The sequence below is a fragment of the Zingiber officinale genome, chromosome 8A (genome assembly GCF_018446385.1).
Source record: "Zingiber officinale cultivar Zhangliang chromosome 8A, Zo_v1.1, whole genome shotgun sequence".
Lineage (NCBI taxonomy): Eukaryota > Viridiplantae > Streptophyta > Magnoliopsida > Zingiberales > Zingiberaceae > Zingiber > Zingiber officinale.
Window position 1 is genome coordinate 72,582,798 of NC_056000.1, and position 27,393 is coordinate 72,610,190.

At 42.3% G+C, this 27,393-nt stretch overlaps 2 protein-coding genes across 2 annotated transcripts; one reads left to right on the plus strand and one right to left on the minus strand.

Moving 5' to 3' along the window:
- Window positions 1-3,223: 3,223 nt before the first annotated feature.
- On the plus strand, window positions 3,224-7,098 carry LOC122011676 (copper-transporting ATPase HMA5-like). The gene is made up of 5 exons (XM_042568049.1): window positions 3,224-3,591; window positions 4,058-5,458; window positions 5,565-5,819; window positions 5,951-6,073; window positions 6,163-7,098. Exons 1-5 carry the CDS (start codon window positions 3,232-3,234, stop codon window positions 7,060-7,062), a joined length of 3,039 nt encoding a protein of 1,012 aa, XP_042423983.1. The 5' UTR covers window positions 3,224-3,231; the 3' UTR covers window positions 7,063-7,098.
- A 668-nt stretch (window positions 7,099-7,766) lies between these two features.
- On the minus strand, window positions 7,767-14,522 carry LOC122010968 (U3 small nucleolar ribonucleoprotein protein MPP10-like). Its single transcript, XM_042567423.1, has 6 exons — window positions 14,477-14,522; window positions 13,841-13,912; window positions 13,713-13,766; window positions 13,484-13,634; window positions 13,295-13,313; window positions 7,767-7,815 (listed from the first exon to the last, which is right to left on the minus strand). Exons 2-6 carry the CDS (start codon window positions 13,904-13,906, stop codon window positions 7,767-7,769), a joined length of 339 nt encoding a protein of 112 aa, XP_042423357.1. The 5' UTR covers window positions 13,907-13,912; window positions 14,477-14,522.
- Window positions 14,523-27,393: the final 12,871 nt, after the last annotated feature.

Consider the following 27,393-nt stretch of genomic DNA (forward strand, 5'->3'; position numbering starts at 1 on the left):
TCGATTTTAACGTCGGAGCTCGGCGGTCTTCCGCCGGAGGGTTTATAGGCGCGTCTCTCGATTTTTAACGTCGGCTCTCGGCGGTCTTCCGCTCGGAGATTTATAGACGCCGGCTCGTCTCGATTTTAACGTCGGAGCTCGGCGCCTTCCGCTCGGAGGGTTTATAGACGCCGCCGTCTCGATATTTAACGCCGGAGCTCGGCGGTCTTCCGCCGAGGGTTTATAGACGCCAGCTCGTCTCGATATTTAACGCCGGAGCTCGGCGGTCTTCCGCTTGGAGGGTTTATAGACGCCGCCTCTCGATTTTTAACGTCGGAGCTCGACGGCCTTCCGCTCGGAGGGTTTATAGACGCCGGCTCGTCTCTCGATATTTAACGTCGGAGCTCGATGGTATTCCGCTCGGAGGGTTTATAGACGTCGGCTCGTCTCTCGATTTTTAACGTCGGAGCTCGACGGTCTTCCGCTCGGAGGGTTTATAGACGCCGGCTCGTCTCTCGATTTTTAACGTCGGAGCTCGACGGTCTTCCGCTCGGATGATTTATAGACGTCGGCTCGTCTCTCGATTTTTAACGTCAGAGCTCGACGGTCTTCCGCTCGGATGATTTATAGACGTCGGCTCGTCTCTCGATATTTAACGTCGGAGCTCGACGGTCTTCCGATCGGAGGGTTTATAGACGCCGGCTCGTCTCTCGATTTTTAACGTCAGAGCTCGACGGTCTTCCGCTCGGAGGGTTTATAGACGTCGGCTCGTCTCTCGATTTTTAACATCGGAGCTCGACGGTCTTCCGCTTGGAGGGTTTATAGTCGCCGTTCGACTCTCGATTTTTAACGTCGGAGCTCGACGACCCTTAAGACTAATTTTAACATTGATGACATACGCCCTACCGAGCGGCGAGGGGTCTTCGTCTTCAATGACTTGGCTCAGATAATTTTTACGCCCGGCCGAACGGCACGGGGTCTTCGCCATCGAGCTTGACTGTTGTAACCATACGCCCGGCCGATCGAAACGGGTCTTCGCCATTGAGTCGGTGGCTCGGATCTTATACATCATGGAGATAGGCCGCTCGGCCGATAATGCCAATTGTGTTTAACATTTTGCTTCCTGCATTTCAAATATACAGCCAAACGGAAAATATACAGCACACATTATATTGGTGCACCTTTCACCCTGCCCCGGAAAGGCTGGAGATAATTTACGCTTCATGATCCAATTCCCAATCCATCTTCATCCGCTCGGCGGTGCTCCCCCTTGAATGTCAGTTGGATCATTGTCTCGGCGGAGGCGTCCGCTCGGGGATCATTGCCTCCGCTCGGCCACCTGATGCTGACGTTGTTTGTTGCTTCAGCCGCTCGGCTTGCGCATTCTCTCTCTGTTGCTCCACGAGCTTAGCTGCTCTTGCCTTGATTAGAGCGTCAAGCTCCTTCGTGGAGAGCATCACCGTGTGCGGTCGTCCAGTCTCGTCCATTGCTTCCGATCGGATGCAGGAGCGTTCCCACAGACGGTGCCAAATTGATCCTGTCCGAACGCTGAATCAACGGACGTTGGGCACGTGGCGCTCTCCGCGTTGCTGACGTAGATCTCCGACGAGTCGTACGAACTTCCGACGAACCTGCACAGAAGTCGGGCCGGGGAAGGGGTTCCCGGCGGCGACCCTCCGACGCTCAAGTCAGGCAAGCTAATAGTGAAGAAGTGGCTCCAAAAATTGTAGAACGCGTACCTCCGGCGAAGGGTGAGGACCCTTTATATAGAGTTGTGAAGAGGCTCGGGCACACATACCGAGGTGCATACGTGTCCTCTGTTCATACCTCGGTATGGACTTGTCAGAAGAGCTTACCTGACACCATACTGCTACAGTCCGAGCACATCTATGATGGGACAGCGGGATCCTCTGTTGTAAGATCTTGCGTATGGCCCTGGTCGTTGAACATACCCGCTGTCAGGAGATGTTCCCCCGATGTTTCCTTTGTCCTTTTGTCTCTTCTGTTCCCGCGCCGAGCGGCCAGCCGCTCGACAGGCATAGGTCCGATCGGGCGTAGGTATCGGTCCAACCAGGTGCTCGGCTGAGAGTGTTCCACAGCAACGATGCTTTATGCTTCGGTCGAGCGGGCTATCCGCTCGGCCAAGTGACCCTTTTCACTATGAGCGTCGGAAACCCGCCCATGGTCGGGTTGTCTTCTGTCCGGCCCGGGAAGCTCTTGGCCGAATGTCAGGTCGGCTCGGCATCCTTCCGTTCGACCCGACATCCTTCCATTCGGCCCGGCATCCTTCCGTTCGGCCCTGCGTCCTTCCGTTCGGCCCTGCATCCTTTCGTTCGGCAGGTCATCCTTCCGTTCAGCCCGGCATCCTTCGTTCGGCGCGAACTTGGGGTTGACCTTCACGTGTCTTTAACCCTGCGCCCATGTGGGTCCCCCGTCCTTACCACCGGATCAATATATATATAAAAAGTAGCATTCTTAACCTAGTCAGTGAGGGTTCTCATTAATCAATTAAAAATATAGAATTCTTTTTAGTTTCACATCATAAAATTGATAATACTGCGAGCGAAGAAACTTTTATAAATATCTTTGATGGACGATATTAGAAAATATATTTTTTTTTACTTTTTAATTAAGATCAATTATGATATTAAATTATTTTTTTATATGGGAGAATTTATTATAGTCGTTTGCTACTTAAATTTTCCTGCATCACTCTAACAATATATTATTGAACACATGTGACCGGAGGTAAAATCACATATAATTTTGATAGGGCAATTTTTTTTTTTTCTCTCTCTTTTTTTATTATCTTTGAGTTTAGATCCTCTGTCTTAAGATTTTCATGTCCTCATATCTTCTCATCAATTAGATGGATTAGATCATCTCTCAAAGATGATCGTTAAATCGATGAAAAAACATGGGATACAGAAATTTTGAAACAGAATATCTAATTTCCTTATTCCCTGGTATAAGAGCCCAGCTCACGCGAATAGTTTGGTATTTTTGTCTTATGTGTCACATCTCCAAAGTCAATGGTAATACATCAAATTAATTTTAAATTACATTTTAAAGATGGTTTTATATTTTGTTGGACGTGAGTGCCACTCTGTAAAACTAAATATAATTAATTCATTATATTAATAACATATGATGTGGGCGCCGGATGCGGCCACGGCAGGGTATACGTCTTTAAATTCATTTCCCGGGAGCTAGAGACAGACGGTGAGCAGAACTCGTCGGAGGAGGAGGAGGATGGTGAACGCCGGGATGCTGATGTCGTGCCTCCGCGGAGGGGAGGTGTTCCAGATGTCACGGAGCCTCTCGCCGCGGCCGCGTTACCCTTCGATGCCCAAGTACCCAAAGAGGAAGGAGTCGTCGTCGGCGGTCGGCTCGGCCGGAGACGACGAGGATCTGGAGGCGAGCGGTGCTGGGGTGGAACACGGGGAGGAAGAGGCGAAGAAGGTGGCTGTGTTCTCGGTCGTCGGGATGACGTGCGCCGCCTGCGCTGGGTCGGTGGAGAAGGCAGTCAAGCGGCTGCCGGGGATCCACGACGCCGCCGTCGACGTGCTGAATGATCGCGCGCAAATCATATTCTACCCGGCCTTTGTTTCGGTCAGCTCTTCTCTCTTCCGTTGCCATGCTATATATACGTACTCTCAATCTTTTTCTTTCAAAATTAACCTTCAATTTCATTTATGAGTTAGTCTAGTGTCTGTTGATCTTAATTAATTGTAGATTTAAACATACATTCTGAAATTTTTGTTTGCTTTATAGCTAGTACTTGAAGCCAACAATTATGATTGAGTCATGAGTACTTATTTCTGTTGAAAAATTAATTAACCGAAATCAATTAATTAAGAACTAGCAAAAGGAGAAAGCACGTACGTATGCCCTGATAATAGCTAGCTAGCCTAAACCAAAATGCCAAGGGGAACTACTACTGTTGCATTAGAAATCTGTTATTACAATCGAGTGAACTCTTAAACAACTTAGTTTTCATGTTGCTATAAGTCAATCTTTTGTTTCCAGACCAATTCAGAGTTGAATGTATCCTTAATTAATCACATTCATTTTGCAGGAGGACAGAATCAGGGAAACGATTGAAGATGTTGGTTTCGCAGCCGCACTACTAAAAGAGGAGATGAAAGAAGAAAAATCATCTCTAACATGCCGATTGCGCGTAAAAGGAATGACTTGCACTTCGTGCTCGACTAATGTCGAATCAGCTCTTCGATCTGTTCCCGGTGTACAAAAGGCCATCGTTGCTCTGGCTACCGAAGAAGCAGAGATTCGCTATGATCCTACAATTGTAAGTGCCAACCAACTCATGGAGACAGTCGAAGACACCGGCTTTGAGGCTCTACTTATTACCACAGGAGAAGATGTTAACAGAATAGAACTGAAAATCGATATCGATGGTGAATTCTCCACGAGATACATCTCAATGGTTAAGACCTCTATCGAGGCACTCCCCGGTGTACACCACACCAACATTGATGCTGCTCTTCACAAAATTACGATATCTTACAAGCCTGATCAGACAGGGCCAAGGAATTTCATCGAAATTATCGAGTCTGCTGGATCCGGACATCTCAAGGCATCGATATACCCCCAAGTTAGGGGAAGGGAACTCCACAGAAACGACGATATTAAGCAGTATCGTCGATCTTTTCTTTGGAGTTTGGTCTTCACCATCCCGGTGTTTCTCACTTCAATGGTGTTCATGTACATCCCCGGCACTAAACAAGTTTTAGACAAGGAGATAGTCAACATGTTGAGGATCGGAGAGCTGTTGCGATGGATTTTATCGACTCCTGTCCAATTCATAATCGGTCGAAGGTTTTACGTCGGATCGTATAAAGCCTTGCGAAGAAGATCTCCAAATATGGACGTGCTGATCACTCTCGGAACCAACGCAGCGTATTTCTATTCACTCTATTCCGTGCTCAGAGCTGCGACTTCAGAGAGCTTTAAATCGACTGATTTTTTCGAAACTAGCTCCATGCTCATATCCTTCATTCTTCTCGGGAAGTATCTTGAGATTTTAGCCAAAGGGAAGACATCGGAGGCCATTGCTAAGCTCATGGACTTGACGCCGGACACCGCAATATTGCTCGACCTTGATAGCGAAGGAAATGTAGTGAGCGAAACAGAGATAGACAGTCGACTGATTCAGAAAAACGACGTGATCAAAGTAGTGCCGGGAGGGAAAGTGGCTTCGGATGGCTTTGTTATATGGGGCCAGAGCCATGTGAACGAGAGCATGATAACTGGGGAATCAAGGCCTGTCGCGAAGAGGAGAGGCGATACTGTTATCGGTGGCACTGTCAACGAAAATGGCGCGCTGCACGTCCGCGCCACGCACGTCGGAGCAGAGAGCGCCCTTTCGCAAATCGTTCGTCTGGTGGAGTCGGCTCAAATGGCTAAAGCTCCTGTACAGAAACTTGCTGATCACATCTCCAAATACTTTGTGCCCCTTGTAAGTTATATGATAGATATAATATTGATTCGATTTCGAGGTACGCATGCATGTTTACTTGCATTAATATATTGTCGTATATATATATATATATATGTGTTTGTAGGTCATTGCTCTTTCATTTTCGACTTGGCTGGTTTGGTTCTTGGCGGGGAAGTTCAACTCCTACCCGAAGTCATGGATTCCATCTTCGATGGATAGCTTTCAGCTTGCACTTCAGTTTGGCATATCGGTCATGGTGATCGCATGTCCATGTGCCCTTGGCCTCGCCACTCCAACTGCTGTCATGGTTGGAACAGGAGTAGGTGCCTCTCAAGGTGTGCTCATTAAAGGAGGACAAGCATTGGAGAGTGCACATAAGGTAATTAAGCTTCTTTGTCTATCAACAAGATTAATAAGAGTTTTATTAATTAATGATGTATATATTAAGAATACGTATATAATCAAACTTGTTATTGTGTATGCCATTCAACCAATTACTTTGTATTGCAGGTGAATTGTGTCGTCTTTGATAAGACAGGCACACTTACCACTGGAAAACCTGTTGTTGTGAGCACACGGCTATTGAAGAACATGGTGCTGCGAGATTTCTATGAATATGTAGCAGCTGCTGAGGTACATCAACGATAAAGTTGTTATCTTGTGTCGTGAAAAACTGAAAATAATCTATAAAATTACATACAATATATTTATATTCTTGGCAGGTCAACAGTGAGCACCCTTTGGCAAAAGCTATAGTTGAGTATGCTAAAAGATTTGGTGCGGAAGAAGAAAGCCATTTCTGGCCCGAAGCACGAGATTTCACTGCGATCACAGGCCACGGAGTCAAAGCTTCAGTCAGGCACAAAGAAGTCATGGTCGGTAACAAAAGATTGATGCTGGAATCGGGAATCGATATCCCCGACGAGGCTTCTGAGATTCTCACAGAAACAGAGAGAAATGCGCAGACGGGAATAGTAGTCGCCGTCGACGGAGAAGTCACCGGCATAATCGCAGTGTCTGACCCACTGAAACCCGGCGCCCGGGAAGTCGTATCTCTTCTACGATCAATGAAAGTGAAGAGCATTATGGTGACAGGGGACAACTGGGGCACTGCAAATGCAATCGCCGGCGATGTCGGAATCGACACTTTCATTGCTGAAGCAAAACCACACGTAAAGGCGGAGAAAATAAAGGAACTTCAGATGTCTGGATTAACTGTGGCGATGGTCGGAGATGGCATCAACGATTCGCCGGCGCTTGTGTCTGCCGATGTCGGGATGGCTATCGGCGCCGGAACAGACGTGGCGATCGAAGCGGCTGATATAGTTCTTATGAAGAGCAACTTGGAGGATGTAATAACTGCAATCGATCTCTCGAGGAAGACATTCTTCAGGATCCGAATGAATTACATTTGGGCACTCGGCTACAACATCCTCGGAATCCCCATCGCTGCTGGAGTCGTCTTCCCTTTCACCGGATTCAGGCTGCCGCCGTGGATCGCCGGTGCTGCGATGGCTGCTTCTTCCGTGAGCGTAGTCTGCTGCTCACTCCTGTTGAAGAACTACACGAGGCCTCGGAAGTTGGACGCCATTCCGATGAACCAAGTCGTCGTCGTCGATTAAAATCATGCTTAATTAGTTTTTGTGATCTTGTGTAAATTGTTGTAAATAGATTGTGTTGCTATGAGTTGTTTAAATTTGTAGATAAACTGCTTGGTGGAATAGACTATGGAATTCTCTTGTTCGCAGCCGAGCTCCTCCAGTAGGTCTGATGTCAGTAGTCTGGTCGGCTCTATTAGGTTTGCTTTAATTTCAGTGGATCGATCGACTTCTGTCGGATCGAGACTCTGGGGCACCTGATGAGCCGATTTGGCTCTCGGTATTGGTAAGGAAAGCTAACATTGAAAATGATTTAAAAGGGAGGCCAAAGCGAACGTTAGCGAGACCCCTCCAACAGTTAATCTCTAAAGAAGAGTTTGAAGGAGAAAACTATAAAGAAGTGAAATAATACATCATTGTAGTGTACCTTGTTGACATCGTTATCTAGTAATTCTTCATCATCCGTTCCTAAATTATATTAAGGGAGGTAAGTTATGGAGTCAATTTATATCTGACCATCAAGTTGACTAAGGAATAAGAAGAGTTTTTTTTCGTTAATTGGGAGTCAGAGTCAATTGTAGTATCTCCTTTCAATTTACCTAAGGAAGATTCAACACACGCTTAAGCTCCTTGATTCAATGCCTTGCTCACATCCCGTCGGTCCACTCGACTTCAGAGGCATAGCTTCTCGATTCAGTGCCTTGCTCGACTCCAGTTGGTCCACCCGACTACTGGAGCTCAGTTTCTCGATTTAGTGCCTTGCTCACCGATAAGCACCTGTATATCGTACTACTAGTGTATCAAATTCAATTAAAGTATCGAATCCTCTCTACTCTAAAGTATGATAGGGATGATCGGGTCGTCTCCCAGCGAATGTAATGATAGATTGATAAACTTAGGATTGAATGGAATTGCGTTTGGATTTTTGATATAAAAATGAGAGGTTTGGATTGAATGCTAAGACTATGAAATAAAATAACAATGCATGTAGTGAAATCTAATCCTAATAAATGAAAGACAATACGTGTAAATGAAACCTAGCCTAACCTAAACTATGATGGCAAGAAAAATAAAAGCAACATAAAGTAAGCATAAAGCTAACATAGAACAAAACCTAATCTAGTCTAATCTTAATTGCATCCAAATTAAAGACAAAAACATAAGCTAAAGCATACCAAACAATTTAACTGCAAAACTAAAGTATAGCAATTGGAAGAAACATTCTATCGAACAACTAACAATCATGAATCAAATTAAACTAAGTAGTGCAAATTAAACATAAGAGATAAAATTTGACTACAAGCATTCAACAATCAAGGAAAACATCCAACTACATCAAACCAATAACCAAATTTGATGAAGGTTGTAGGGATCGCTGGATGGACGGAGCTGTGGATCGTCGGATGATGAAGGGGCTTCTACTCTTCTAACATGAAGAGAGGAAAGGGCTGCTATGGCTAGCTGGATCTCTTCTTCTAACTAGAAGAAGGAGATGCTCAGCTGGATGGATGAAGATGAAAGCATGTGATGCTAGATGGAAATTGATCCTGTCTCAAAATAGCAGAGATGAAGCACTAGGTGTTGGAGTGTATACTGAAAGCCTAAGCTTTTGTAAACATTTGTCTTGAATAAAAAATCACATTTGGTCAAATTATCTACATTTGTTTGTAGTTGTTCAATTAATTTATATTGTAGATAACATAGCATGTGGTGTCATATGCAGAAGATAATGTTATCAGTACCTTATAAATTATAAACAGTAGCTCACGACCAAAATAGAAAGAAACAAACCATTAGAAGGTCGTAGTGTAATTAGGTATCAGTTTATCTTGACTGTATAATTACACTAGTACACTTAGAGTGTATTGAGTAGGACCATTTGAGGTCGTTTCTTTTATACTGATTTTATAAAGAAACAAAGACCTCGGTTATTATGGAAGTGTGTGCTCTTAATCCTAATATAATAACAAGCACATATATTTGATATTTATTTCTTTAATTTATCAATGGGTGAGATTTAGTTCGATGAATCAATAAGCCTGATAAGTTGGGAAATGGTATCACTTATAGTGTGTGTTGTTGATTATAGAAGGAAACTGTGTCCTAGAGATACTAGGTTGAGAATGTCCCCAAGAGGAGCTCATAAGGATTGTCATGTTAAACCCTGCAGGTGGACTTAGTTCGACATGACGATAAGGTTGAGTGGTACTACTCTTGGACTAAGATATTAATTAAATGAGTTGTCAGTAACTCACTTAATTAGTGAACATTCGATATCTTAAACACAGGGAGACTAACACACTCATAATAAGAAGGAGCCCAAAAATGTAATTTGGGATTGGTGCGGTAGTTCAATGATAGTTCTCTAGTGGAATGAATTATCATTGATAAAATTAAGTTGTGTGTTCGGGGCGAACACGGGATGCTTAATTTTATCGGGAGACCAAAACCAATTCCTCCTCTCGGTCCCTATCGTAGCCTCTTATTTGTAGAGTTCTATACCCACCTATACCCACCTTCTATTCCCACTCAATAGGGGCCGACCAAGCTAGTAGGGCCTAGGTATAATTTGGGTGGCCGGCCCTATCTTGAACCCAAGCTAGTGGGGGCCGGCCAAATTAAATTAAAAAAGAATTTTAATTTTAATTTTTATTATGTGGAAGAAATAATTTATTAAAGAGAATTTAAATTAAAATATCTCTCTTATAAAAGATCTACAAAAGATTAAAGAAAGAGATTAGATCTCTTTCCTTATTTGTAGATTGGTGAGATATTTTATTTTCTCTTTAAAATTATTCACATGATAATAAAATTAAAATTATAGAAATTTCCTTTTATTAACCATGAAGAGATTTTTAAAGAGAAATTTTATTTTTTAAAATTTCCGGAAACAAATTAGGAAGTTTTAATTTGTTGATTGAAACTCTCCTAATTTGCTCTTTTGATTGTGGCCGGCCATCACAAGTTGATTGGGAAATTTTATTTTATTTTTCTCAATTAATTCATGTCAAGGAAAATTAAGGAAATTTTATTGTAATTAAATTTCCTAATTTGCCTAGGCCAAGGAATATAAAAGAAGGGGTGAGGGTGCCTTCATGAGATACAACATCTATTATTCCTCTCCCTCTTTTGTTCCTTGGTGTGGCCATCCTCTCCCTCTCTTCCTCTTGTGGTGGCCGAACCCTTCTCTTCCATTGGAGCTCTTGTGGTGGCCGGATACTACTCGGAGAAGAAGAAGAAGAAGGAGAGAAAGCTAGCATCTCTTGGAGCTTGGTTAGTATTTTGGTTTTCCTCCTTGGTGAAGTTTTTCCTTTGTGGCCGAACCTTGCTTGGAGGAGAAGAAGGTGGTTGGTGGTTTCTCATCTCGGAAGATCGTTGCCCACACAACGTTCGAGGTTAGAAGAGGAATACGGTAGAAGATCAAGAGGTTTTTCTACAAGGTATAACTAGTATTTTTCTTTCCGCATCATGCTAGTTATTTATGGAAATAATACCAAATACAAGAGGCTTACGTTCTAGAATTTCGAATATGTTTTTCGATATTGTGTTCTTTTGTTTTTTCTTTTCCTTGTGATTTGATTGTTCTCTTTGGTTAACCTAAAGTTATTTTAGGAAATTAAATATTAGCTTTCTATAAAAGGTTTTGTCTAGTCGGTGGTGGTTGCTCCCATATCCAAGAAGGCCATGTGCCTCGCCACGTCAGTACTGGGAACCAATTATGAAAATTAATATTTAATGGAATTAATAACTTAAGGAGACTTGGGTCGAACGTGTTAAGTTCCGCAGGAGATCCAAGTCAAAACCTAAAAGAACAAATAGATTAAGTTTTGGATCAAACGTGTTAAGTTCCGCAGGCGATCCAAAATTTAATTTAAAAGAACACATGGTAGCTAGGAAAAGGTTCAGACCTTTGTACAAAATTTTTGTACAGTGGAACCTATAGGTTTTCCGAGTAGCAACCAACACTAGGTACGGTGGATCGATAGTTGACTGAGAGAAGAGTTTTTGCTCCACTAAGAAGCTTCCTTTCGGTGCACATGAAGAAGAGCCAATAAAATGTCAACACCTAGAAACCCAGAGGAGTCCCTGGTGAAGGTCCTCCGACATTCAAGTCAGTACCAGTTTGGACGGGTTTGTAAAGAACAGTAAGGAATGTGCGTGCGAGAGTAAATGTCAGATGTTCAAAGAACATACCCTTACCAACGGAAAGGACCCTCCTTTGTATACCACCTCTCATAACCTCTGCAATCATGAGAAGTGGCTAGTGATGTCAAAGTTTGTTGGGGTAATGGAGAGTGTACAACCGAGACAATGTGCAATAATTATCCAAGGAATCTTCCATTTACCCATATGTATACCTCTTTTGTTGTTTATAGCTTATGTCATTACTGAGGTCACTAAAGGAATATGTTGTTATAAGTGGTCGGCTGATGAGAGATACAACAATCCTTGAAAAAGGATCCAGTAGAATTTTCTTTGACAGGTGATTGTTATTCTGACAGGTTGTTAGGATTCTCTGCTCATGTTGTCGGCTGGGCATAGCTCGGCCGGACATAAGGCCAGTCGTCTTTATTAAGTTGCTTAGTTATGTTTTGTATAGTCTGCTCAGTTATGTATTATGCTACGTATATCTTGGTCAGCCTATAGGCTCGGTCGCCTTTATATCTGTCCTTGTATTAAGTTGTTCAGTTACGTTCTACATAATATTAGTAATCCGTTTGGAAAATAATATGATGCATTGGGTGTGCTAGAAGTCGATTCAAGGAGTAACAAGACGAACTGTTCATACTAGAAATCCATTTAGGGATCAATATGATGTTGAGTACCTCAAGCCCGACTGACCTTTATTTGGTCGGGCGTACATGAAGAGATTTGTGAAAATTGGTAATGTTGAATCGAGTCGCACGTGAGAGGGGAGAGGGTGAATCATGTGATTTTTGAAAACTAGTTCTTTTCATTTTAAAAACAAGGTATATGCAGCGGAGAATAAGTAAAACAAACGAAAATAAAAAATATCAGAGAAACACAGGAGGTTTACTTGGTTTGGAGCCTAGGCGACTCCTACTCCAAGACCCAGGTTCCCCAGACCTATCGATGGATAATCCACTAAATGCCTCTTCCAGAACCACCAAAAGAGGTGATCGAGTACAAAGATAGGAGCAGTGTAACAACCTACACTTCCCTTTTTAAAACAGTAATAATTAGAAATGCAACACTTAATAAAAGGTTACCAACAAGTTAGAGTACTCAGTATGTTGCAGTCGGTTTACCGGAGATGATCGGATGTCTTGGAAGCATAGCTCAAAGGTAGGCAAACTTTCTGGAGCAACAGCAGGAAGTCGGAGCAGACAGAAGCTCAATCAGATGTGTAGTAGCACGTATAGAAGTTATTTCTTGAAGCTTAGTTGAGACTGCCTTATAAAGGGCATAGAAGGCGCCTTCCATATCCTTTGAAAATGCCTTCAATGTGGTAAATCTGATTCCGACTTCGCTTCTCCTTATCTGCGATGAGGTCCAACATTTATCCCTTAGAAGGCACCGTCCATGTCATTGAAGGCGCCTTCCACGAACTGTCGAAGGCGCCTTCCAATGCTTGAAGGCGCCTTCCATGGAGGCGCCTTCCATCTCCTAGAAGACACCTGACACTACAAGAAAAAAGCCTAACAACAACGGTTTTTCACCGTTGTCGTAGCCATTTTGAACTATTGTTAAAGGCCGTGTTGTTAAAAGGGGTGCCCAAAGACAACAGTTTTTAACCGTTGTATTTGAAGGCAAAGACAATATTTTTACAACAGTGAAAAACTGTTGTCTTTTCCTTCAAAGACAACAGTTTTTCACCGTTGTCTTTGAGCGTCTACCTTTAATAACAGGGTCTTCAACAACAGTTTTAAACTATCTACGACAACGGTGAAAAATCGTTGTCTCTTTTAGAGAAAAAATAAAAAAAATTAATACACAATTTTCTAATATTATAAATCATTCAAAATACTAAATTTCAAAATAAAATTTAATATACAATTTTCTAACATTCAAAAATAATATCTATAACATTCTGAAGAAATTTCATAAGCAACCAACAAAATTTCATAAGCAACAAACAAAATGATAACACTTTAAAACAAAGGTAGAACAATATAACACAAGATTTTCTACTTAGATGTCGGTGAAGAGGAGGGATTGTAGCTCCTAGTGCTCCTTAATTTGTTAAAGTCTCTTCATTTTTTTAGCTTGTCGGCATTCTTCCCAATACTCTTGCCCAATACTCTTGAGGACACCTAGAAAGAGCAGAATGAAATTATGCTATCCTGTGCACAAGAACTATGTAATTCTAAGTGGTGGATCATGTCTGTCACAAGTTCGCCACTAATTTTTTTGACCATTATGCACAGATTGTAGACAAGCATGAAAATAAGCAGAACCATAAATATAAGCGAATAAAGGATACCTTTCAATCTTCTAAATCTTCTTTTCTGGTTGGCCCGTCTCCTTTTCCTCTCTTCTTTTGTTAACTCTGCCTCTTCTTTGATGTTTCCTTTTCCATGAAAAATCTCCTTAGGGGCAAGCATAGCCGCATTTGAGACGACCAATGGAGCAACCTGCAAAGCCATTGTATTTCAGTGACTCGAAACTGTTTTTACCATAAACTAAAAGACAACTCCAAAAGATATTTTTACCTCTTCCATTGCTACAGCAGGTACATTGACTTGTATAGACATGTCCTCAATAACCTACATCATAACTTATGGTCAATCAATAAATAAATACTAAAAGAATTAAACACTTGATAAGCTTTATTGCTAACCAGCTTTGGAGCAAAATGGAAGTGAGACAGTGCATCCAACTTTAAGGAAATCTTTTTGAATAGCATTGTTGCCTGCAGGCATAAAAGAAAAAGTGTATGAGAAAAGCTGAGACGCTACACAAGCAGCCAGATGTTATCGTAGATAAATACAATAGATCTAGTGGATCTGTATTATTAACAAATTCAGATTGCAGATATCCCAATGTCAGTTTTTTTTGGCTATAAAGTAAAGTCATTATATGCATCAGTAAGAAAGACATCTATCGATAATATAATCTTCCATCAGGACTTCTGAGAAAGTTTCCCAGGCAAACAAACAGAAAGGAGGGAAAACCCAAAGAGCTTGAGAGGTTTCAATATAATTTCTCAATAGTGAGAATACAACAGTTGTAAGGAGCTTAAAGAAAATGCGTCGATGAAGACTTATAAACTGACATCTAAGACATACAAATTCTCATTCTCATCAGCCATCAATCACTAAACTATGATTACTATCCTACCAGCAGCTGAAATTAGAAATTGAAAAAAATACAGATAATTTTGGTAAAAATAGCTACTAATTGCCAGGGTTCAGTTTGAATTTTTATGACAAAATTTACCACATAGGAATAGTAAATAAGTGGACAAGTAAAATACCTCAATCTTAAGTTTATCAGAAGCAGAAACTTGCTTTCAGAAATACCGCATCATCTTCCGCACCCAAAGGCAGAATCACAGCACTATATGAGATAGAAAACATAACCACCTGCCCCTCACGGTAAGTTTACAAAAATTTGGATCTGCAATGATCATGAAAAAACAATGCATGGTATACCAGAATACAGAACCAAGCCAACAAAAATATGCATCCAAATCAAACCTTGGTCCGGTGGTTAAAAAAAAAGAACCTTCATCAGTGAACCAAAATAAAATAACAGGCCGAGAATCCATTATTACAAATTCACTCATGGCACCAAATCAAATGATTTCACGATAGGGGCAAAAGATAATGAACGAGAAAACACAAGCACATCATCTTCCAAGAGAAGCCAATCCAAATAGAAACAAGCATCAGAGTACCTGACCATGACGGAACGTCTAAATCCCCAAAAGGGATAGGATCGAACACCCCTCGCCGACATTAAATCACAAATTTAAACATTAAAGAGGAAAACTTTACATGCTTCCAGGTCAACGACGGTCTTCTAGAGATCGTAAAGCTATTATAGGCTTTTATCGGGGAGCTATGCCCATCCCACCTCGTCCGGCGTGGCGACCATCACAAGGACGACTCCCCTACTCCTATTCCGTCGTTAGAACAAGGCGATCAGGAGACGAAGCAAGGCAACCGCAATCGGTATCTCCTTTGGGGCTTCAGCGGACAACGGCCTCCATTGGATCTGATTGGCCGAGGATTTCAGCGAGGTGGAGGCTGAGAGAAGCGAGAAGAGTCGAGCGGAGGAAGGAAGACGCGAGAGACGACAAAAGAAAGAGGAGAGAGAGGAGAGAGGGGCAAAACCGACACGGGCATGGAAGTGAAGACCTTCTCCACCGTGAGGAGGAGGTGAAGATGGCTGAAAGTAGAGGTCGTGAGGAGGAGGTGGCGAGGCCGAAAGTTGAGGCGACGAAGAGGGCGGCGAGGAAGGAGGCAGCGAAGAGGGTGGTGAGGAGGGAGGCGGCGAAGAAGGCGACGAAGAGGGTGGTGAGGAAGGAGGCGACGAAGAGGGCGGTGAGGAGGAGGCGGCGAAGAGTAGGGTTTTGGGAAAGAGACAGAAAAAAACAAGGCGTAAAACAGACAAATGACGAAGGAGAAAAAGTGGCGAAAGAAAAAACAATCGCATTCAACAACACTTAATAGACAACGGTTTTTAAAAACCGTTGTCGTAATCCCAAAAAAGCGCACATAGACAACAGTTTTAAAAAACTGTTGTCGTACCCTTTAAAAACCGTTGTCGTATCCACAAAAAAACATAAATAGACAACGATTTTTAAAAACCGTTGTCATAGGCCAAAAAAATTACTAAAAGACAACAGTTTTTGTTAAAACCGTTGTTAAAAGGCAAAAAGACAATGGTTTAGTATAAAACCGTTGTCGTTTGAGTGTTGTTGAGTGACATTTTTCTTGTAGTGTGAGGTGAATAGTACCCAAGGCCTTTTGTGTTTTTCTTACTCTGTAAAATGTGTTAGTCCAATAAACGTGCAAGACAAATGTTAGCACAATCATAGTAAAGAGTAGTAATTAGATCCTATCTTCCTGAGACTAGGATCTAGTCAAGGTCTCGATTTAGGTTTTCGAAATAGACTTAAATGGGACCAACGCCTATTGTCCCTTCGAACGGGGATGCATCCTCACTTAGTCACTTTCCTCCAGTGACTTACCTTTACTTACCAGGTGTAGAGTTACCTCCGGAATCACACATCCAGACTTTGGGAATCACACATCCCGATCTACTGGAATCACACATCTGGTCTTCTCCAATTGGGAATTGCACATCCTGATCTACCAAAATCGCACATCCGGTCTTCTCTAATCGAGAATCGCACAACATGATATACCAGAATCGTATATCCGGTCTTCTCCTAATCTACCAAAATCGTACATCGAGTCTTCTCCAATCGAGAATCGAACATCCCGACTGTCAATCGGGAATTGAACATCCTGACTAGACTTTCTTTCAGTCAAGAATCGAACATCACGACTGCCAATCGGGAATCAAACATCCCAAAACCTGCGCACTCGGTAAATACGTTAGATCAAGATAATACCTAACTTAACTCACTTGTCATTCATCAAAACCTGAGTTAGACGGTTAGTGCAAATTGTACTAATAATCTCTCCCTTTTTGATGTAATGACAACCTGGGTTAAAGTTATGAAAAAAATATGCAAAACTAAAGAGATAAAACTTATAAGATGGTTAGGTTTTGATTGTTTTTCTAACTTAACCCCTAACCCTCTCCCGTTGACATTTATCAAAATAATGTTCAAATAAGTGAATCAGTGTGTGAAATATGTAATAAAGTAAGCATGGAAAGTAATAAAACTTTGACAAAATAATTATAAATTTTTTAAGTTTATTGGAGGGAGGATTAAGGGTAACCAATTTCATTTGCAAAATAGTTTTATAAAGCTAACTTTCGCAAAAATGATTTTTAAAGTAGCTTTCAAGATATTTTCAAGGCTAAATTTTATAAAGCTGGATTTTGCAAAACAAAATTTTCAAGAGTGTATAAATTATTTTTCAAAAATTTATAGTATAATTTCTCAAAAGTTCCGGTAAGGAGTTTCAAGTATTTTAACAATGATTTGAAAGCTATTTTCAAAAATGCTTTAAATAAGAATTTTTAACTTTGAAATATTTTTGAAATTCTTAGAAATATTTTCAAAAACACTTTTGAAATATTTTCGAAATGCTTAGAACGATATTCAAAATGCTTAGAAATATTTTTGAAATACTTAGAAATATTTTCAAAATATTTTTTGAAATATTTTCGAAATGCTTAGAAACATTTTGCAACACAACTTTCAAAACACTTTAACTATTATTTTTCAAAAAATATTTCACAAACAAACTTTTCACAATAAATAAAAGAAGGTTTTAAAAGTTGGTTTCAAATTATCTCCCCTGGACTTGGTATGTATAAAAGATATTTCCATTTAGAAAATTATCCTTAAATGTCTAACCGTTAGTTACTAATTAATTACTAGAAGATAGCAGTGTTCGCTTTGTTAATCGAGTAAGTGCATCTAGTTAGTGTTTGATTAAAAATGGATTACGTAACCTGATCACTATAATATTTGGTATTTCATGCCCAGACTTGTGTTGATGCACTGATATAGGTATCTTAAGTCCAGACAATCTGCTTATGCATCTCATGTCATTCTAAGTTTGTGAATTCACAATCAAGGTAAGCCTAGTGTGTTTGTGAGATGCTCAAGTCCTAGATCTATAGGAACACGTTTTCTATGGATTTGACCTAGACTAAGGCTAAAAACAATTTTGAAAGTCTAAGGAAATGAAAATTTTTAGAAAATACAAGTAAGAAATTTTCCTAAAATTTGCAAACCATTCAAAGAAATTATTTGAAGAGTAGTAGTCTTATTCTATGAAACACAATCCTAGATCGATCAAGCAACAGAGGTAAAGAGAGGCAAACAGTATATGTCCAAACATTCACAAAATCCAAAACATACACCGTATAATGAATAAAGTTAGAGTTGATCATCATCAACTGGAGGTGGTGGAGGCTACTCAAGTGCTCGCACAATTCATAGGATTTGCTAGAAGTCAGTGGTCATCTCCTCCCGGAGAGCAGAGAAGCCGGTAGTCATCTCTCCAAGAATGGTGTTGAATCCATTCGAGACTGACTGCTGAAGTTGTGCGAAGGACTCCTCGAGTCGAGCCAGTCTGTCCTCGACAGATAGCGAGGTCGAGGGCTGGGCAGGAGTCATAGGGCGTCCGTAAAGCTCCTCGATCGTAAAGGCTGGCAACTCCTCTCCCTCGTCGGGAATAATGGGTGGAAACTCATCCTCATCCCCGCCTAGTATATTTGGCTGTGGTCCCACTCTCCAAGCTAGTCTCCCCTAAGTAGTAATGTTTATATGCACTAATGTAAACTAACGCAGACCAATCTCGTTATATGTGCTAAGGGGAGTGGTCGTACCTTATGTCATATCTACCCCTATGAATGAGAATATGTATGTTAGAATGTGACAATATGACATGTGAACCTATAACCTAGTGATGAGACTGGACACATGAATGACATTGTGGAATATGTGCAATGCAATGTCGATGTCAAACTGTTGGCATAGTGCATACAGAAAGAATGAATGAGATGGTTGCATCATCACAACGTCGCGAGATGTGATTGACAGAATACAAGTGGTTAGAACTCGATATAAAATATAGTCCTGTACCCTGAGTGAGAGTGACCTAAAGTCAATGACTGTAGGTAATCTCTCCTCCCCAAAGAAATAAATGTAAATAGTATCCAATGTAATATGGGAGTAGGGTTCACAAATGGCAACTCCCTACTAGGGTAGCACAAAAATGGACAAGCAGATCTCCTAAGTCCTAGGCTATCATACAATAGAGTGAGGAAAAATTGAAAGTCCTTCCCACCAACTCTAGTGAAATAGGTTAAGTCATCAATCTTAACTAGATTATTGTAAAACTGGGCACACAGATCTAAGTTTACTAAATGACTATAATAAATTAATTTATCTAACTGATAGTAATCGATAATTTCTACAATAGGTGCATAATATCTAGTGAAGAATGACCTACTCAAAAACTTAGATTTTAATGCAACATATGTATGTTTTAGAAAATCTAATCTAAGCTACTCAGAGGGAAACCTAGCATCAGTAGATGGAGCATTGCTAGGGTTAGGGGTAACATGTTGTCATTTCCTAATTTTATACAAGCAAAGCATGAATATAACAACATATTAAAAGACAAAAATAACTAGAAAGTTAGGTTAGGGTGTACCGAGGAGGCATTGTTGAGATTTTGGAGGGAAAAAAGGTGAGTAACTGTTGAAGATTAGCGGTAGAAGGCGCCTTCTCGCGGCCAAAGATGCGAACAGAGCGTCGCTCTGTTCGCTGGAAAAATTGGTATTGAAAGTGCCTTTAGCTTCATCGAAGGCACCTTCAAGGTGGTATGGAAAGCGCCTTTAACCGACTGAAGACGCCTTCAGTCGGTTGGGGCGAGAAGTTTCTCACCCTTGCGAGGGCTCCTTCGATTGACTCGAAGGCGCCTTCAAAGGCATTTTTTTAGTTTAGTTTTATTTTCAGTTTAAGTATAATTTTAGTTTTAATTAATTTTCAATTTGATTTAATTTAATTTTGATTTAATTTTCAATTTAATTTAAATTTTAGTTTGAATTTGAATTTAAATTCTTAAGCATCTCACCCGATCTATGTTTTCAATTAGAAAATCCTATAATTTTGTGAGATGAGTTAAATTGAACTTTAGGATTTGGTTTAACTTTGTGTTAGATTTAAGTTTAACTTTGGGTTCAACAAATAGATATTTTTTGGATAAACTTCTGAGCTATGGTGAGTCACCTGGACATCATTAGAGTAATCATGCCTTCAAAACTTTTTAAATAGTCCTATCCACTGAACTTAGTACAAAACTTTTGGCCTAACCAGTTAGGATTCGTGAGGGGTAGCTTCAATTAGTTCCACTAAGATAAATGCACCAGGTCGAAACCATATCTTCCTAAATATGCATAGACAGAGTTTTCCTAACCTACTATCATCCAAAACTTTATTAGTACTATTTATCAAGTTAAACTGTTATCCCTATTTAGACTAGTCCTAATAACTCATCCGGATAAGTTATTGATTTTAGAGGTGCAACTAATTCGGAGCCTCCCATTGAATTATTGGTTTTGGGTTTTAGGTTTTGGGATTGTTGGTGCAATAGTCCCTAGGTCCAGGTTGACTCAAGTTTGAGTCTTAATATTTGGGGTTTGATGTTTGACAATATATGGAGATTGCAATTGCAATTGTCCATGTGTGGAGATTGGTCAAGTAGGTCAAGGTTGACTAGATACTTGATTGAAAAGTCCTAATTGGAGGTTAGGTAAGGGCAAGTCGAACGGGAAGGTTGGCAGAAGATGAAAATCTAGATGGGTCAGTGTTTACCAGACACTTGATGTTGAAATCCCTAGTGAGTGAAGCTAGATAGATGGAAAATCTTAGTGAGTGAAGCCAGGTAAAAGCCCTAGTGAGTGAAGCAAGGCAGATGGAAATCCTGGTGAGTGAAGCCAGGTGAAAGACCTAGTGAGTGAAGCGACGTAGATGAAAATCCTAGTGAGTGAAGCTGTAAGGGATCGGTGGTCGGCTTGAAGGGGGGTTGGATAGACGACACTCCCAAATCCTTGCTTCCAACACTTGTTAGCTTGCGCAATGGAAATACAAACAACAAACAAGCTAAAGACTAAAACTAAGAAAGGAAATGCAAACCGCTAACACGTTCGTTTAACGTGGTTCGGAGATTAGGGCTCCTACTCCACGGTGTGTCCATGAGGTGGACGATCCCGATCCGTCGGTGGATTAGCCCCCGACAAACTCCGGCTATCTCAAGTCGCTCCTTGTGGGTGGAGAAACATCACCACAACACCAACCAAGACTCTTGAGACTAGTAAACTACTAATTAGGGTTTACCACCACTAATTTCGTCAGCTATAACCAAGCTCCCAAGCTTTGGTTATATAGCCCACGGGTTGAAAACCCCGCGTACCAGTTGACTACCAAAACATGTAGTCGACTGCCCTCTGTGAAAATTCGACTGTTACATCCCAACGGCTCGATACTAGTCGACTGCTAAAACTAGCAGTCGACTACTCCACACTGACCGAGCGAACAGAAACATTCTGTTCGCTGCCAGTCGACTAAACCAGTCGACTGGTGAAACCAGCAGTCGACTGGTACCCGAGTACATTCTCTCAGCACTCGGACCCTCACTCTTACGACTCACTTGACGTTTCTTTGCAGCCTTGACCTCTTGCCTTCAAGCCTACTTCCTTTGGCTCTCGTCCCTCGGATGCATACAAGCCCGCGGCTCATCCCCAATGTCATCCTTCGCGTATGCCTCGAAGTCGCTTCCCTCGGCCCTTGTCCTCGCTGCCTTGTCCATGGTCCCTTGGATGCTCCATCCTTTACCGGACCCGAAGCCGTCAACCTGAGTCACATTTGTATCCTACAATCCTACACAACTCAAGTATACATATCAAATACAAGGGTGAACCTAACTTAAACCCTTTGCCCAAACACCAAAACACATGGTCACACAGACCATTGGGATTGCTCCAACAATCTCCCCTTTTTTGACATTTGGCAATACGTTTAAGTTAGGAAAAACATAATAGCAAAACAATATGCTAAAAATAATGGACTTACGATGTCAAGGCTACACACTTGGACTTATAACGACGAATGGACTTACGTTGTCAAGGCTACACACTTGGACTTACATTGTCGAATGGACTTACGTTGCCAAGGCTACACACTTGGACTTACATCGCCGAATGGACTTACGTTGCCAAGGCTACACACTTGGACTGACACAGTCGAATCAATGCACCATGCATTGGAACCTATCCAAGGCTCCCCCTACACCTATGCTCTCCATTGAGCTAGGATTTTCTCACAGGGCTTTTTAAGAACCTATCACAAGGCTCCCCCTACGCAAAGGTATTTTCAGGTTTTCCCAACTAAACCTTACTTCTCCCCCTTTGCTTAACATCCAAAAAGCTTTCCAACAATATTCCAATTGTTGAAAACTTATCATCCAACTGACCCTAAATTCATGTATTTATCCTCCATGGATCCCATACATCTATACGAGCTGACCCGGTCAAAATCCAGTGTTGAAAATACTTTCAGACTAGTATTAGTCAACTGCCCCAGTTGACTGTCCTTATCGAAACAGCACACAGAACCATTCTGTGCTCGATTTTCACTGTTACCAGTCGACTGGTACGTTGTTTCAGCCCTTTTCAGCATTCTGGACACAATTCCAGAAATACGCCAATAATTCCACATACATCCAAAAATTCCCAAATTTTACCGAGATGTCTGTTTTACCCATGTCTACTTGGAAAAAATACATTCGAAAATATATTTATCACCAATCCCAAGATTGACACAAAATCCAAAAATAGTTAAATGGTTCAATTGAACCTTGACCTAAAGTCCTAGTTTTGGCTTTCTCTTGATGCATTTGCCCATACTAACCCACAATGCATCCCTGGCATTGATTTATATGACATCTATATATTCAAAATCAATTATCATGCTATATGACCCCTAATGTCATATTTCTAAGCATAAAACATAAACCAATTGTGCCAAATCCCTAGGTTTGAGACTCAAGTTCGTCTCCAAACCACTTAGCACATTCCATGGCTCATCTAGACTCCCAAGTAAAGCTCACCTGAGGTCCATTGGCCATGGGTCCCAACTTGACTCTTTGAGCTCCCTCTAGAGCTCTTAACCTTAGCCACCTCCCTAGGTGATTCATCCACAATTGCTAGGCCACATCGGTGCACCTCCGGTGACACTTGGCCTATAAATCTAACTTTCTTAACCTTGGGCACCTTGTCCTTGGTTAATTTCTCCTTACCTTTAAATGGCTTTCTCTTGCCATTTATTGGCTTTTCCTTGCTATAGTCATATACAACCCTAACATATGACTTTCCCTTAGCCTTGGAGACATTAGATCGGTATCCCAAACCCGATCTATCATTGTTGGGTCTTTGGCTACCCAACACCATACCTAAACCCTTAGATCCAACATTGAATCTTTCTAGGGTTTTCTTCAATTTATCAAGCTTTGCCTTTAAAGCTTGATTTTCCCTTTTTAAGTTCCTAAACCTAGAGTCAACATGTCCACCATGGACATTCCTAGATCTACCCTTTCTAGGCATGTGTCTCCCCTTCTTGGGATTAATGCCTTGGGCCTCTTTAGGTCTACCATTTCTAGATTTATCATGTATTGGTCTCCTAGGGTTTTGATCTACACTTACCCTATTCCTATCATGATATTTAAATCCAAAATTTTGCATGGCTACATAATGATAACATGGGAGTATAAGAATTTGAATTACAATTCAAGTTAAGGTATACCTCCCTTACTCTTGAAGCTCCCCCTCCCCCTTGACACTTCCTTCTCTCCTTCTTCTCCCATTTCTTTAGATGCGCTAGCTTCTTAATCTCTCCCTTCTTGGGACATTTGGTGTGGTAGTGGCCCTTCTCTTCACATGTGAACCATATGATGCGCATCCTCCTTCCTTGGGTTTCTTCATTCCTACAACCCTTGTTAGTATTCAACATAACTTGAATGGGTTTAGGATTTATCTTCTTCTTACCCATTGGACACCTACTCTTGTAGTGTCCCTTTTCATTGCACCTGAAGAACACAATGTGGTCCTTTGACTTTGCTTCGGTGGAGGTGCTCACTAGGTTGACCTCCAAGACCTCTTCTTCGCTTGTCTTGGATTCTTCTTTAACCCTTGAGGATGTAGATGCTACCTCATCTTCCTTTTCCTCCTCGAATGTTGAGCGTGACTTAACTTCCGTTTTCTCCTCCTCAACTTGAGCAATTAAACGCATCTCCTTGGGTTCTTCTTCTTCTTGTGTAGGTTTAGATTCTTCCCCTAGAACCATCTTCACTTTGCTCCACAAATTGTGGGCATTCTCGTATTTACCTACACGGCTCATCACGTCATTAGGCAAAATATCAATTAATATAGATATTACCTTGTCGTTTGCCTTTGACCGTGAAGTTTGCTCCTCCATCCAATGTCGTGGTCGGAGCTTCTTCCCTTTCTTGTCCTTCGGGACTTCGAACGGGTCCTTGATCACCATCAACGTGTCTCAATCCGTGTCGAAGAAGACTTCCATCTTCATCATCCAAAATGTGATGTCCCCAAGGCTTCCTCCTTCAAACTTTGGAGGTTCAATCAAGCCAGTTATCTTCTTGTAGTTGCTCTTCTCGGTGATTAGTCCGGTGAAGTGCGAACCTCGCTCTGATACAACTTGTAAGGGATCGGTGGCCGACATGAAGGAGGGTTGGATAGAAGGCACCCCCAAATCCTTGCTTCCTACTCTTGTTAGCTTGCGCAGCGGAAATACAAACAACAAACACGCTAAAGACTAAAACTAAGAAAGGAAATGCAAACCGCTAACACGTTCGTTTAACGTGGTTCGGAGATTAGGGCTTCTACTCCACGGCGTGTCCTTGAGGTGGACGATCCCGATCCGTCGGTGGATTAGCCCCTGGCAAACTTCGGCTATCTCAAGTCACTCCTTGTGGGTGGAGAAACCTCACCACAACACCAACCAAGACTCTTGAAACTAGTAGACTACTAATTAGGGTTTACCACCACTAATTTCGTCAGCTATAACCACGCTCCCAAGCTTTGGTTATATAGCCCGCGGGTTGAAAACCCCGCGTACCAGTCGACTGCCAAAACATGTAGTCGACTGCCCTCTGTGGAAATTCGACCGTTACATCCCGACGGCTCGATACCAGTCGACTGTTAAAACTAGCAATCGACTGCTCCACACTGACCGAGCGAACAGAAACATTCTGTTCGCTGCCAGTCGACTGAACCAGTCGACTGGTGAAACCAGCAGTCGACTGGTACCCGAGTGCATTCTCTCAGTACTCGGACCCTTACCTTTACGACTCACTTGACGCTTCTTTGCAGCCTTGACCTCTTACCTTCAAGCCTACTTCCTTTGGCTCTCATCCCTCGGATGCATACAAGCCCGTGGCTCGTCCCCAATGTCATCCTTCACGTATGCCTTGAAGTCGCTTCCCTCGGCCCTTGTCCTCGCTGCCTTTTCCACGGTCCCTCGGATGCTCCATCCTTCACCGGACCCGAAGCCGTCAACCTGAGTCACATGTGTATCCTGCAGTCCTGCACAACTCAAGTACATATATCAAATACAAGGGTGAACCTAAGTTAAACTCTTTGCCCAAACACCAAAACACATTGTCACACGGACCATTGGGATTGCTCCAACAGAAGCTAGGTGAAAGCTATAATGAGTGAAGCTAGGTAGTGAGGATGTCCTGATGAGTGAAGCCAGGCGCGTGGAAATCTAGGTGGCTCCAAGGTGATCGAACACTTGGTGTTTAGAAGTCCAAGTGGGTCATGGAGGACCAGACACTTGACACGAGACAGTAAGTCGAAGTGGGTCAAGGTTGACTAGACACTTGGCACGAGGAGAAAAGTCCGAGTGGGTCAAAGGATTAACTGAACACTTAGTGAAGAAGTCCCAGCAGGTCAAGGCTGACCAGATGTTAGGCAATGAAGAGTCTCAACAGGTCAAAGTTGATTGGATGTTGGGTAAGGGAACCCTAGATTTCGGTTGGGAAGTTAGGGCTTGGTAATTGACTAGGTTAGTTGATTACCGCAGAAGGAAGAAGGGGGCGACGCATGACGAGAGAAGTGGTGGTCGGAGGCGTATCCCATCGAGTGGAGAGGGAGAGAGGAGAAGGAGAGACGACGCGATAGTGACGGCGAGAGACACAGAAGAAGCTTTCTTCCCTATTCAACGGCAGAGGTGGCATGAGGAGGTTGTGATGTCGCTCGACAGCGTCCATGTCGAGAAGGTTGGGGGCGTCTGCTAGTGAGACGAGAGGGAGGACCGCTAGCTCGCCGACGGTGAGAGAGGCGGCGATGGCATGTGTGTGACTGGTGACATCCCTGGTCCTTCTTGGCGGCGGAAGAGAGAGCGTTTTGCAACAGTGCCTCCTCCCCTCCTTTAAAGCCCTACACCGTGAAAAGACTTAAATTCCCTTCTCTTTTCTCTTAATATCTCCTAGGTCCTTCTATGTATATATGTATCACAAGCCTCCCCTTCAAGTCTAGTCGAAGGAGGTGTGAGTCCGACTGACTAGACCAAGCCCAACGTAAAGCAGGATCACCCCTGATTGCAGAGACGGATTGCTGGGCATGTCTTATAACGTCCCACAAATAGTGACGAATGGGGGGCATCTAGCAAAGCGATGAGAAAAACAAGTGTCAGCTGAACAACGAAAAATAGTACTGAGAATATGCCGAGCAGATGATTAGTCAGATATCGAGCGAGAGATCGAGCAATATCGAGCGAATGGTCGAGGGATGCTGAGTCAAGCGAACAGCCGGGTGATACTGATCGGGCGGCTATAAAGATACCGAATGAGCGACCGGAAGAGTGTCGATCGAGCAATAAAGACAATACTAATCGGGTAGAAAGAGGACGGGCGAGCAAAACCAAGCGCGCGATCGAGAAAATGTCGGCTAGTCGATTGTAAAATGTTGACCAGACCATCTAGAGAATGTCGAGCATTCAACCGAATAGTTCAAGCATGTGGCTGAGCGGACGACTAAGCGATATCGGTCGGACGACCACGAGGGTGCTGATTGAGCGGCCCAGAGGATGCCGACCGGGCGATCATAAAATGATGGCCCGGAAATCGAGTAGTACTGAGTGGGATGATGTTAAGTGGGAGAGGATCGCGAGAGCGAAAAGTACGACATCGGTGTCCCGAGTGGGTGCAAGGCTCATACGATCGAGGGGCATAGAACCTGCAGGATATCCTGGTCTGAGACCAGTGAAGATACTTCGGTCCTAGATCGATGACGATATACTGGTCCGAGATCAGTGGAGATACTCCTATCCGAGATCATTAGAGATAGCTCGACCCCGAATGGGGGAGATAAGATGCTTTGATATGCTCTGTGAACAGTGAAGACCGCTCGACCCCGAACGAAGGAGATAGGACTGTTGGGCCCCAGTTGGCTGGCTAGAAGGGGAGTTGAATAGCCCTACACAAAATAAAATAGAAAATACCCTTCTCGGATTTAAATGAACACTTGCATAAATAAAATTAGAATAAACAAAAAACAGAGGCTCGAGGGATTTACTTGGTTACAACTGGTGTCAGCCTTTTTGTATGTCACGAGGCGCATCAAATTAATAAAGATTGGAAACTCACTAAAATTAAGACACGTGTCGTAGTAAGGAGTCCCAAGTCGTATTTTTCCAAAGAGCACTAGTAAGTG

Coding starts and splice junctions, on each gene's coding strand:
- LOC122010968 (XM_042567423.1), bottom strand. CDS start 13,906: ATGCTATTCAAAAAGATTTCCTTAAAGTTGGATGCACTGTCTCACTTC. Junction 13,767..13,840: donor TCCATTTTGCTCCAAAGCTG/GTTAGCAATAAA, acceptor GTTATGATGTAG/GTTATTGAGGACATGTCTAT. Junction 13,635..13,712: donor CTGCTGTAGCAATGGAAGAG/GTAAAAATATCT, acceptor ATGGCTTTGCAG/GTTGCTCCATTGGTCGTCTC.
- LOC122011676 (XM_042568049.1), top strand. CDS start 3,232: ATGGTGAACGCCGGGATGCTGATGTCGTGCCTCCGCGGAGGGGAGGTG. Junction 5,459..5,564: donor CCAAATACTTTGTGCCCCTT/GTAAGTTATATG, acceptor ATGTGTTTGTAG/GTCATTGCTCTTTCATTTTC. Junction 5,820..5,950: donor CATTGGAGAGTGCACATAAG/GTAATTAAGCTT, acceptor TTTGTATTGCAG/GTGAATTGTGTCGTCTTTGA.